This window comes from Rhincodon typus, chromosome 1 (genome assembly GCF_021869965.1).
Source record: "Rhincodon typus isolate 14 chromosome 1, sRhiTyp1.1, whole genome shotgun sequence".
NCBI classification, from domain to species: domain Eukaryota; kingdom Metazoa; phylum Chordata; class Chondrichthyes; order Orectolobiformes; family Rhincodontidae; genus Rhincodon; species Rhincodon typus.
In genome coordinates this window covers 163,346,942-163,360,222 of record NC_063332.1, presented here as the reverse complement: position 1 = coordinate 163,360,222, position 13,281 = coordinate 163,346,942, and the positions used below count along the sequence as shown (strand labels likewise).

Here is a 13,281-nt window from a genome sequence, read left to right as displayed (position 1 = left end):
GAGAGGGTGGTTCACATATGGAATGAACTTCAAGGAAATGGTGGATGCAGGCATGGACTGGTTGGACCAAAGAGTCTGTTTCCGTGCTGTACGACTATGACAGCAACTGGGATGGGGCCAGGGGCGAGGGGATGGTGGTGGTGGGGAGAGGACATGATAACAAGCTAAAAGGAAGAAATGGTTCACAATTTAAAAAAGGTGTTTAACTCAATATTAAGTCCAGAAGGCTGTTAAGCAAAGTCTGAAGGGACATTGTTCCTCCATTTTGCTCTGTGGTTCGCTGGAGCACTGCAGCATGCCGAGATCAGACAAGTGGGCACATGAGCAGGACGCTGTGTTAAAATGACCGGCTACAGGAAGGTCGGGCCATACTTGCGCACAGACCAGAAGTGTTCCAAAAAGCAGTCACCCAGTCTGCATTTGATTTCTCCAACATAGAGTCGGCCACGTTAGGTGCAACAAATGCAATTCACAAGGTTGGAGGTGGTACAGGTGAAATGCTCCTTCACCTGGAAAGATTATTTAGGCCCTTGGATGGTGAGCAGGGAGGAGGTGAACAGGCAGGTGTTGCACCTTCTGTGGTTGCATGGGAAGGTGTCATGGAGAGAGTGGTGGTGGTTGTGAAATGCACTAGGGTGTCCCAGAGGAAAGGATCCCTGCCAATTGCAGACAAAGGGACTGAGGGGAAGATGTGTTTGATGGTGGCGTTCTGCTGGAGTTATCTGAAATGGTGGAGAATGATCCTTTGAATGTGGATGTGGGTGGGATGAAAAGTGAGGACAAGGAGAACCTGATCACGCTGAGGAGAGTGATGGGAAGGAGCAAGAGCGGATGCAGTTGAGGGCCCTGTCAACCACAGTGGGTGGGAAACAACAGTCATGGAAGAAGCCAGCCATGTCAACAGCATTGTTTTGGAAGGTAGCATCATCCAAACAGATACAACGTAAACGAAAGAACTGGGAGAATGGGATGGAGTCCTTGCAGGAGTTGGGTGTGACAAGCTATAGTGAAGCTAGCTATGAGAGTCAATGGCTTTGTAAGGACTGAAGAAGAGGCATATAGACTCAAAACAGTAGCTTGCTCTCTCTTCATGGACGCTGTCTGACCTGCTGTGATATCCAGCATTTGTTGTTTTCAGTGTCGCTTCCAGCAGCTGCAGTACTTTGTTCCCACATTTATTCTCATGCACAAACACCTCTATCCTTATAGGTTTATGCATAATATAGCCTCTGTTGCCACCCATTGGGTGATTCAGTTACCTGGAACACCTACCTAGGGAAATATCCAGTCTGCAATCTATGGTTTTCTGTCCATTTTAAAAAAAAAAGGAATGTATTACAATTCAATGATGGATAATTACAGCTTTTTTTTGGTTCATTCAAGGGTTATGGGGATGGCTGGGCCAGCATGGAGTAGACTGTTCCCATTAGCCATTGGTTCAGGTTACAGATTTAAGTTGCAGGGGTATACGAGGAAGTATCTTTGTTAAATTTAGCAAATGATAGAACTGGATGTCGTTCGAAGGTAGAGGAAGCAGAGATGATCAATTATGTCAAAAACAACTTTCAGGGTTAGAGGGAATGGGACTGACTGGATTGTTCTATGGAGAACTGTGTGGTCAAATGGGCTCCTTTGGTGCCATAAAACACTAAATGCAGTCTTCAGGCTTTGTGGACTTTGGGCGATTGTTTTCTAATAATGTAAAACTATTGTTTGAAGAATACCAACTTGTAAAACAAAGAGGGTGGCATAGAACAATGTTATTGAATTAGTAATCTGATAGGCCCCAACTACTCAGAACATGGGTTCAAATCCCACCATAGCAACTGATTTATAACTCTGGAATTTAAAGTTTGCCTCAGCAATGACACTTATAATTGACTTTTTAAAAATACATGCAATTTACTAACATACTCTAAGGAAGCAAATCTGCCACCCTTACCTGAGCTGGTCTACAAGTGACTCCAAAACCACATCAATATGATTGATTCTTAACTGCCTTCTGAAATCTTAGCAAGTCCCTCCATTCAAGGGTAATTAAGAAAGGGGAATTCCTCCAAGTGTTTTTTTTTAAAAAACAAACTGCAGGGAATACCAAAACTGAATGTTTGCTGATTATTCATGTGCGAAGATAGTTACTGAAGCATTTCTGTACAATGTATAGAAATATTTATGAGTAAAGTATTTTTTTTGCAAAAAAAAAATCAGAAATGGGCAACAAGTGCTGTACTTGCCAGAGATGCCCACAAAAGAAAAAAGTCAGCCTTTTGAAGCTTCTCTCTTTGCATGGAGTCTTGCAGAGTGGGATCTCTCCACTGAGCCAAACGAGGAGTGCCAAACTTGCTTAGACACATTACTGACAGCAAGAACTGCAGATTTTATTACATGGCTATCCACCCCTGACCAGGTCAGTCCTCCCTTGCTGCCAATATTTTTCTAACTAATATTAGAAAGAACAAAAAAAAAATGTTTTTAAAAAATTAACATATTTTGTTGTTCCTGGTATTCATCAGCTCAGAGCTGAAGCTTCACTTCCTGTAGAGTTTAGAAAATCTGACAATCCAAGAGAAGTGGGGAGGTTGTGGTGTAATAGATAAAGTCACCAGACTAGCTATCCAGAAGGCCAGGCTAATGTTTTGATTTAAGATAACAAGGTGTAGAGCTGGATGAACACAGCAGGCCAAGCAGCATCAGAGGAGCAGGAAAGTTGACGTTTCGGGTCTGGACCCTTCTTCAGAGATGGGGGAGGGGAAGGGGGTTCTGAAATAAGAGAGGGGGAGACGGATAGAAGATGGATAAAGGAGCAGATAGGTGGAGAGGAGACGGACATGTCAAAGAGGCGGGGATGGAGCCAGTAAAGGTGAGTGTAGGTGGGGAGTTAGGATGGGGGTAGGTCAGTCAAGGGAAGACGGACAGGTTAAGGAGGCGAGAATGAGGCTGGTAGGTAGGAGGTGGGAGGAGTGGATAGGTGGGAGAAAGGACAGGCAGGTCAGGGAGATGGGGACGAGCTGAGCTGGTTTTGGGATGGGGTCGGGGGCGGGGTCGGGGGCGGGGGGATTTTGAAGCTTGTGAAGTCCACATTGAAACGATTGGGCTGCAGGGTTCCCAAGCGAAATACGAGGAGCTGTTCCCGCTACCTTCGGGTGGCATCGTCGTGGCACTGGAGGCCCAGGATGGACATGTTATTCAAGGAGTGGGAGGGGAAGTTGAAGTGTTCCATGACTGGGAGGTATAGTCGTTTGTCACGAACTGAGCGTAGGTGTTCCAGAGTGGTCTCCAAGCCTCCACTTGGTTTCCCCGAAGTAGATGAGACCACATTGGGAACAGCGGATACAATTAACCACATGAGCAGATGTGCAAGTGAACATCTGTTTAATGTGGAAGGTTTTCTTGGGGCCTGGGATGGGGGTGGGAGCTGTAGCACTTCCTGTGGTTGCAGGGAAAAGTGCTGGTGTGGTGGGGCTGGAGTGGAGTGTGGAGCGGACAAGGGAGTCATGGAGAGAGTGGTCCCTCCGGAAAGCAAATAAGGGCAGGGAGGGAAAAAACATCTTTGGTGGTGGGGTCAGATTGCAGATGGCGGAAGTGTCGGAGGATGATGCGTTGGATCCGGAGGTTGGTGGGGTGGTACGGGAGGGAGAGGGGAATTCTGTTTTGGTTGTTATTGCAGGGAGGGGGTGTGAGGGATGAGTTGCGGGAAATGCGGGAGACACAGTCAAGGGAGTTCTCAACCACTGAGGGGGGCGGGGAAGGAGTTGCGGTCCTTGAAAAACGAGGACATCCGAGATGTTCGGGAGTGGAATGCCTCATCCTGGGAGCAGATGCGGTGGTGGTGAAGGGTTTGGGATTAGGGGATGGCATTTTTGCAGGAAGGTGGGTGGGAGGTGGTGTATTCTAGGTAGCTGTGGGAGTCAGTGGACTTGAAATGGATATCGGTTTCCAGGTGGTTGCCAGAGATGGAAACAGACAGGTCCAGGAAGGAGAGAGAGGTATTAGAGATGATCCAGGTGAACTTAAGGTTGGTGTGGAAGGTGTTGGTGAAGTGGATGAACTGTTTGAGCTCCTCGTGGGAGCACAAGGCAGCACCGATACAGTCATCAATGTAACAGAGGAAGAGGTGGGGGATAGGGCCAGTGTAGCTACAGAAGAAGGATTGTTCCACATTACCTACAAAGAGGCAGGCATAGCTTGGGACCATGCGGGTACCGACGGTCACCCCCTTTGTCTGTAGGAAGTGGGATCTATCTCCTCAACATTAGACTTGTTCTGGTGACAGGAGTTTGATACTCACTGTGGCAGATGATATAAAAATCTGGAATAAAGGAGGTGCCCTGAGGGAAGCCATGTGATCACTGCTGATCATTTTAAACCCCACCCCACCAAACTGGTTCAGTAATATCCTTTAATATGTGAGACCCCAGACCAACAGCAGGACTCAGGCTAGCTCACTGGGGAAAGAAAATTGTTGATTTAAAAATACATGTCGATTCTAAAGGCCAATAATTAAGAACAGGAAACAGAACTAGCTGGAAAAGCTCAGCAGGTCTGGCAGCCTGTGAAGAAGTGAAAAAAAAGTCTCCTTCCTGAGAACCAACAATTAAGATTGGTCAACCAATAATCTTAATCTGACCAACTAAATGCTGAACATAAAAAGTTCAGGCTGGAAGTTTACTCGAAAAACTGGTTGACAGAAAGCGAACTATATTCGGCCTGGATTAATTGAGAGGTTCCAGTTTTCCCACCCCCATGGGATTTTGAGGTGTCTGTTTCCGGGCAATAAGTGAGTGTTTCACCTACCGCTGTGTCAGCCTCGGATAGACCACACTCCGCCGCAACTAGCATTAGAGTCGAGGCGTCTGGCTGCTTCGTCCGAGCGAAGTTCTCTTCCAGCAGCTGAATCTGATCGTCTTTCAGGTCCATAGTTCCCAAGGAGCCGGATCCAGATGCAGTGCTTGCAGCGCGCTGTTCCATCGGGGCTGGCTGTGAGCAGGAACAGAGAGGGGAAGGTACTCTCTGATAAGTATTTTAATGAGCAGATGCCACCGCCCTATAAACAAAACACCGACTGCCTCTGTCTGCCGGGAAAAAGTCCCCACACTAACAATTATCACAGCCTGGCGAAATACTTCATGTGGCGTGTTTGTCGAGAGACATGGGAGCTATCCTGAAACTACCGGAGGAATTTCACGGTCAAACGTTAATATATTAAATAACAGCTACCTGGCTCCGCCGCTTAATTCTGCAATTAACACCCCCCCCAAAAAAAACGAGGAGGTGGGAATCTACATTGCCTAGTGACCCGACATAGAACGAGTTAATTGGTTCAAACTTTGCATCCAAATGAGAAACCTACTGCTTTCACTTAACGTTGCTAGGGTACGATACAAACCAGTGTTAGAGAACTAGGGGGCCACACTCATTTCTTCAACTATTCCCAGATCGTTCCGGTTACCAGGCCCACTGTTTGTTCGTTGCAAGGTTTCAATACACTATTGAATGAAAGAGAGAGAGAGAGAAGCCAGCTGAGAGTACAACTCGGCACCACAGGTAGTGAATTTGAGTGCGAAGGTAGGTTTATCAAAGATTAGACCTTGTCCATTAGAAATTATACAATTCATTCCGAGTGGCTAAACAATGAGTGATCTGGTGGTGAGGACTGACTTGCATTTACGTAGCACCTTTCACGACTACAGAATGTTCCAGAGTGGTCAGATACCAGTGATGGTTCATTTTGAGTTGCTGAAAGGAAAGTAGGCTGGAATAATGACACAACTGAGATCTGGACAAATACACCGAAGACAAGGCTTCAAGTCCCACTCGGCAACAAGGCAAAACCTCATAGACCTAGAATGAAACTTTTGCTCCTATAATGATGATCTTGAATTTTTTATTATTCATTTACAGGATGTGAGTGTTGCTGGGCAGGCCAGCATTTATTGCCCATCCCTAATTGCCAAGAGGGCAGTTAGAAGTCATAGAATCCCTAGTGTATGGAAGCAGACCATTCGGCCCATTGAGCCCACCCCAATCCTCCAAAGAGTATCCCACCCAGACCTTCCTCCAACCACACCTATCCCTGAAACCCTTCATTTCCCACAGCTAACCCACCTTGCCTGCATATCTCTGGGGCAATTTACCATGGACAGTTTACCTAACCTGCACATCTTTGAACTATGAGAAGAAACTAGAGGAAACCCACACAGACACGGAGAATGTGCAAACTCCACACAGTCACCCAAGGATGAAATCAAACTTGGGTCCCTAGTACTGTGAGGCAGCAGTGCTAACCATTGAGCCTAACCACATTGCAGTGGGTCTGGAGTCACATGTACACCACACCAGGTAAGGATGGCAGTTTCCTTCCCTAAAACACATTAGCGAACCAGATCCTTGTATGTGCTTGTAAAAATCCATCTCATTTGCCTAGGAGCCCTTGGGGTGAAATCTGTCAACCTTGCCTTGTCTGATTTATGGGTGACCCCAGACCACCAGCAATGTGATTAAGTGTGGCATGGCGAGCCATCCAGTTTCAGGAGGTGTGCCCACATCCTGAGAATTATTTTGGTAAGAAAAGCTTTCTGAGAACTTCTCGAGAAAAGTGATGTTCATGGACAAATAATTGGAACCGTCATGAACAGAAATGAAAGGAAAACATTTTGGAAAAAGAACAAAAATGACTTTAAAGGGCCTGAACTATTTAATGAATACTTTACAAGGCCTGAAGACCCTGCAGCCTGCTGACTTTCTCCGACAGTATTAATGAACCTGCTGGACACTTCGCATCTAGTACATCCATGGACTGAAAATAGATCCATTCACCCCCTCCCTTTCATACATGCATCTTTAATGATGCACTGATTTCCACACAAAGACATAAAATCCTTTTGCTCCTCCTTACTTCCCAGATTTCCATCATGAAGAAATATTCCAGTTGTCATTCTCTGAATCAAGCTGGACAACTTCCCGCTTCCCCACATTGAACTCCGACCACTACAGTTTTGCCCACTCACTTATTTTGCTTTTGGCTCTATCAGTTCCTGCCCCACACAACTTAAGAGTGCTACCTAATTTAGTGTCGTTGTAAACTTCAATATCCAATTTTTTATTGCTTCTTCCAAGCCAGTAATAGATATGATGAATCCCTGAGGCCACTACTCTATTTACTAGGAATATCACTTCATACCTGCCAATTAGATAATTAACTCCTTACCTCCACTCCCTGTCTCTGATAACCATCTACCAAACCAAGACACAAGGTTATGTCCAACTCCGTGAGCTCTCATTATTGTTAATAGTCTTTCGTGCACCGATCTACTGAGTGGCCTCCTCAAGAGATTCAACTAGGTAAGCCTGAGAAGGTTGTAAGCGCAAGTGGTGGCAAGAAAGTGAAGGTTCTAGATTGGCCTTCATGATATTGAGTTGTGGCATATCAAACCCTGATGTACAGAGGGAATTGCAATGTTATGAGAACTGCTGAAAATATGGAGATATTTAGAGAGAGAGATTATTGAAGAAGTTAGATGTTAAGGATGACATGTGATTATAGAAATTGGCACATAGGAGCAGAATGCAGATAGAGAGATCATGCTGCAACTGTATAAGTTGCCGGTGAGGCTACACCTGGAATACTGTGCACAGTTTTGGTCTCCTTACTTGAGAAAAGATATGCTGGCACTGGAGAGGGTGCAGAGGAGGTTCGCTAGGTTGATTCCGGAATGGAGAGGGTTCGTTTATGAGGAGAGATTGAGTAGATTGGGACTATACTCATTGGAATTTAGAAGAATGGTGGGGGGGATCTTATAGAAATATATAAAATTATGAAGGGAATAGTTAAGATAGAAGCAGGGATGTTGCTTTCACTGGCAGGTGAAACTAAAACTAGGGAACATAGCCTCAAATTAAAGGGGAGCAGATTTAGGACTGAGTTGAAGACAAACTTCTTCACCCAAAGGGTTGTGAATCTGTGGAATTCCCTGCCCGGTGAAGCAGTTGTTTTTAAGACAAAGATAGATAACCTTTTGACCAACAAAGGAATTAAGGGTTATGGTGAGTGGGCAGGTAAGTGGAGCTGAGTCCAGCCGTTATCTCATTGAATGGCAGAGCAGACTCGAGGGGTCAAATGGCCTACTCTTGCTCCTATCCCTTATGTTCTTATAAGGAAGAAAAGGCTAAGGAGAGAACAGTGGCTGGGTGCAGGACCACATGTGCTTTATTTGTGGTTTCTCATGGTAATTTCAAAGGCTTGTGTGTGAAACCTCTTCTTAAGTTTTTAAAAGGTTGCTTTTAAATTTTAGGTTGCAACTCAGCCCCATTAAAAAGGCAAATGGAATTTTGTCTGCCATTGCTAGAGGGATGGAGTTTAAAAACAGGGAGGCTGTGCTGTAGCTGTATAGGGTCCTGGTGAGGCCAGACCTGGAGTACTGTGTGCAGTTTTGGTCTCCTTACTTGAGAAGAGATATACTAGCACTGGAGGGGATGCAGAGGAGATTCACTAGATTGATTCCAGAGTTGAGAGGGTTGGATTATGAGGAGATACTGAGTAGACTGGGATTATACTCATTGGAATTCAGAAGAATGAGGGGAGATCTTATAGAAACATATAAGATTATGAAGGGAATAGATAAGGTGGAGGCACGGAGGTTGTTTCCGTGAGCAGGTGAAACTAGGACTAGAGGGCATCGCCTCAAAATAAAGGGAAGCAGATGTAGGACTGAGGTCAGGAGGAACTTCTTCACCCAAAGGGTTGTGAATCTGTGGAATTCCCTGCCCAGTGAAGCAGCTGAAGCTACCTCGCTGAATGTTCTTAAGGCAAGGCTAGATAAATTTTTGAACAGTAAAGGAATTAAAGGTTATGGTGAGCAGGCGGGTAAGTGGAGCTGAGTCTCAAAAAGATCAGCCATGATCTTATTAAATGGCGGGGCAGACTCGAGGGGCCGGATGGCCTACTCCTGCTCCTAGTTCTTGTGTTCTTATGTTCTTATGTATGTTCTTATGATCCTGATCTATGTTCTAGGGAGGGGTAGTGTGCCAGATCAGAAGATTTCCCCCTTGTGGGCCTGCTCCTGAGTGTGGCCAAGGTGGCAATTTTCAGGTCTTGGCATTGGGCTCTAAAGGGGTTTGTGGCACCCCCATGGTAAGATCTAAATGCACATGTCCATGTGGAACGAGTGTGCATAGGGAGCATGCTGAGCTCACTGGTGCAGTCCAGGCCTTTAGAAATCAGTGAGCACTGTGTGGTCACACCTGGTAATGACATTTTGATTTAATTTGTATCAGTTTCCACTAACCTTTGATTTTTTTTTGTTTTGGTGCACCTCCAAGGATGTCTAACCTGGTTAATGCTCATTTAAAAGAGTAGAAATGTGCGTGTTCCTAGAGGTATCATGTTTGGATGGCTATTCTTCGGCATTAATCCCTCAACCTCTGGAGTACAATCAGTATGGAGAAAGGGGAGGCGGTGGTGTCGTGGTAGTATCACTTGACTAGTAAGTCCAGGCTAATATTTTGGAGTCATAGAGTCATAGAGTTATACAGCACGGAAACAGATCTTTCAGTCCAACTCATCAATGCCAACCAGCTTTCCCAAACTGAATAGTCCCATTTTCCTGCATTTGGCTCTTATCCCTATAAACCCTTTCTATCCATGTACCTGTCCAAATGCCTTTTAAATGTTGTAGTTGTACCAGCCTCTGCCACTTCCTCTGGCAGTTCATTCCAAACACACACTATCCTCTGTGTGGAAAAAGTTGCCCCTTGGGTACCTTTTAAATCTTCCCACTCTTACCTTAAACCTATGCCGTCTAGTTTTGGATTTCCCTAGCCTTGGAAGAAGACCTTGGCTTATCTTACCTTATCTATTCCTGTCATGATTTTATAAACCTCTATAAGATCACCCCTCAGCCTCCTATGCTCCAAGGAAAAAATGTCCCAGCCTATCCAGCCTCAACCCTCCTGTTCCAGCAACATCCTTGTAAATCCATTCTACATCCTCTCCAGTTTAATAACATCCTTCCTATAGTAGGGCAACCAGAATTGAATGCAGTACTCAAAACCTGGCCTCACCAATTTCTTGTACAGCCGCAACATGACCATTTCTATGCGCAGTGCTTTGACCAATGAAGGCAAGTGTGCCACATGACTTCTTCAACACCCTGTCTACCTGTGATGCCACTTTCAAGGAACTATGTCCCTTAGGATCCATAGGACTCTCTTGTTCGACAACACTTCCCAGGGCCCCACCATTAAGTGTGTAAGTCCTGCCCTGGTTTGTCTTACCAAAATGCAACACCTCACATTTATCTAATTTAAACTCCATCAACCACTCCTCAGCCCCTTGGCCCAGCAGATCAATATCTCATTGTACTCTTAGATAGGCAGAGCAGGGACTCCTGGCTGTGGTAGGCCCGGAGCAGGGACCTTGCGGAGACCTTGCATTAATCCTGAAGCCGTGTTTGGGACCCTGGCTTATGAAGATGAACTCTTTAGTGTTCTTTTTATTCTTTTCTACCTCAAAATTGTGCCACGTTATGGTGACAGAACACTTTTCACTGTATCTCCCTGCATAAGTGTGACAATAAATCGTTCATTCATTCAGACAAGCTTCTTCACTGTCCCCTATGCCACTAATTTTGGTGTCATCTGCACATTACTAACCATGCCTCCTATATTCTCATCCAAATCATTTATATAAATGACAAACAACAGTGGACTCAGCACCAGTCCCTGCAGAACAACACTGGTGACAGGCCTCCAGTCTGAACAACAATATTCGACCACCACCCTCTGTCTCCTACTTTAAGCCAATTTTGTGTCCAGGTGGTCAGTTCTCCCTGGATCCCATGTGATCTAACTTTACTAACCAGTCTATCATGCGGAATCTTGTTAAAGGCCTTACTAAAGTCCGTGTAGACAATGTCTACTGCTCTGCCTTCATCTATCTTCTTGGTCACCTCTTCAAAAACTGTGCTGGAAATCTGAAACAAACACTGAATTCTGGAGAAACTCAGTAGGTCTGACAGCATTTGCGGAGAGAGAAACAGACTTAATGTTTCAAGTCCAGTAAGACTCTTCTGAGTTCCAGTATGGGACCTAACACTGGTCTGGAAGTCACATTCCTCCCGTTTTCTCTCTTCATTGGTTCATCAGTTGTCAAAATGCAACTTCCCATAGCTGCTGTTCTTCTGCACCTACATCTGTTTTGTCTCATTTATCACTCTAAAATCCATCCCATCATTGAGTTCACTGACTGATCCTCCTAACCTCTCCAGCAAAGAAAACTTGTACTGTTTGCTTTTAGTGACCTTAGAGCTGGGATTACCTTCTACACATCATCTCTATAACTCTCTTTCATCATTTTAAAGCACTCCTTAAACCGTACCCCTGTGGCCAAGCCTGTGGTCTCTGAAGACTGGACAGTATAATCTATTTCATAATGCTCCTGTAAAGCCCCTCAGGACGTTTATGATGTTATGGGTGCTATATAAATAAAAACAAAAGTTGTTCTTAGCATGGCCTGAAGCAACAAAAATTATCCCGTTAACTAAACTTCCATTGTCTTTCTTTGGCCTCCTTTTAGAGGTGAAGGAATGCTGAAAAGCACCGAAAAGCATTTCATTGGCATTTTCTATTGCCCAATTATTTCTTACAAAGATGAATGAAACCAGAGGTGTTAGGTCTCTAACGATTATCCTTTGGGTTTAAATACAAACTTGTCAGACCCTCCCTTTGGAAAACCAAACTCGATGCATCATTTTCACATTTTTTTACCATTTGCTTTTACAAAGGAAGGTTAGATTGTGGTATTCTTTGTCATGAATGCATGTTAAAATACATTCTGTATTATCTTTTTAAAGGGAATTAGAAAATCACTTTATAAAGAATTTCATAGGATGTGAATATCCAGCTCAAGCGTGGGTTTCGGGAACATGGACCAATTTCCTTCCCTGAATTGGTTGGTTGATTAAATAAACACTTTTTATTCTGGATCATTCTGTGACTTTATGCCCAGGATTTATTCTGTAAAGGCCCAGAAGATTCTACAGTTGCTATGGAAACCTCAGAGAATGAATGTTTACAGGCTACATCCCCATACTTACTTAAAGAAGTTGTCTTCGGTGGCACAATCATCATCCAACATCACCATGGGTCTACAATGCCTTCTGTTCCTGAGACATGGGATTATTTTTTCCAATATAAACTGTGACTGAGAGATACCTCATGCAGTTGGCTGTTTGCCTGCAGTCTAAAAGCATTTCTGGAGGACTGGAGAGAGAGAACGTCGCACAACTGATTGAATCTAAAGCATATGAAACAGGACCTGCACACATTGACTTGTATCACAAGACTTTCTTCAACTTTCTCATTCTTTGAAAGATTGTGTTATCCTTTCAGTTGAACTAATTTGCTGCCAATGGTGTTGTAATTGTCTAGTTTTTACATAAAGCTTCTGGGATCCAATGAATGAACAGCCATTAGATCATTCAATTTTCCCAAGACATTCTGTCAATGAATGTTTACAAGAAAATCAAACCTTTTGTACTTATCACTACTGGGAAATGTTTCAGAAGTCTGCAGAGTTCGAAATGCAACCCAGCTAGTCTGGTTCTCTTGTTTCAGAGTGTAAATGCTGTGACAGCAACGAAATGTACATTCTGATAGTTTAAATAAGTTGCAATGTAGAAAAACCTGCAGTACAAGGTGAGTGTGGACCTTGTCACAAATAGAAAATATCTAGAAATGTAATCGCTTACGGGAGGCTCAGAGGCTCCATTTCAGTAGTAGGGGTGTGCTAACAATCCAATGTTTTGAAGTTGCTCAATAGTCGAAGTGGTGAACATTTTAAAAGTGATAGCATAAATTGAAGAACACGCCAGAGAACTGACACAGAGATAGCAAGAACTGTAGATGCTGGAGTCATAGACAACACAGTATGGAGCTGGTCCCGACCCGAAACATCAACTTTCCTGCCCCTCTGATTCTGCCTGGCCTGCTGTGTTGCTCCAGCTCGAGCTCCATACTAAGTTGTCCCAGGGAACTGACAGCTGTGACCCTGGCATTCATATCCAGCATGGTGGAAACACCAGAGAGCTTTGACATAGATGTTGGAACCAACGGGACATTGCATTGGAATGAAAACCAACCTTGTAGTTAAATAAATACTTTTCACAATTGCGAGACATCCTCAAGGCAGTGAAGCACTTTGGAGTATAGTCTCTGTAATTTCTACCATTCGTAGCGGAGCAAACCACCTAATAGCAGAAAGTGATGTGAGTTGAAGAATAAATA

The 13,281-nt window shown here is 44.4% G+C and overlaps 2 protein-coding genes and 1 long non-coding RNA gene across 3 annotated transcripts in view; 1 reads left to right on the top strand and 2 right to left on the bottom strand.

The window, feature by feature from the left end:
* The window catches only part of hopx (HOP homeobox), an 8,760-nt gene extending 3,273 nt beyond the window's left edge, over positions 1 to 5,487 (bottom strand). Inside the window, exons 1-2 of the mRNA XM_020533151.2 lie at positions 5,387 to 5,487; positions 4,795 to 4,977 (exon numbers count right to left, since the gene is read on the bottom strand). Of these exons, the coding sequence (XP_020388740.1) occupies positions 4,795 to 4,968 (174 nt within the window). The 5' untranslated portion in view covers positions 4,969 to 4,977; positions 5,387 to 5,487. The remainder of the gene's footprint in view (positions 1 to 4,794; positions 4,978 to 5,386) is intronic.
* The window catches only part of LOC109918329, an 859,583-nt gene that overhangs the window by 752,372 nt on the left and 93,930 nt on the right, over positions 1 to 13,281 (bottom strand). The window lies entirely within an intron of this gene.
* LOC125484243 lies at positions 5,451 to 12,447 on the top strand. Its single transcript, XR_007263083.1, has 3 exons — positions 5,451 to 5,565; positions 9,319 to 9,482; positions 11,850 to 12,447. It is a non-coding gene; the product is annotated as an uncharacterized LOC125484243 (long non-coding RNA).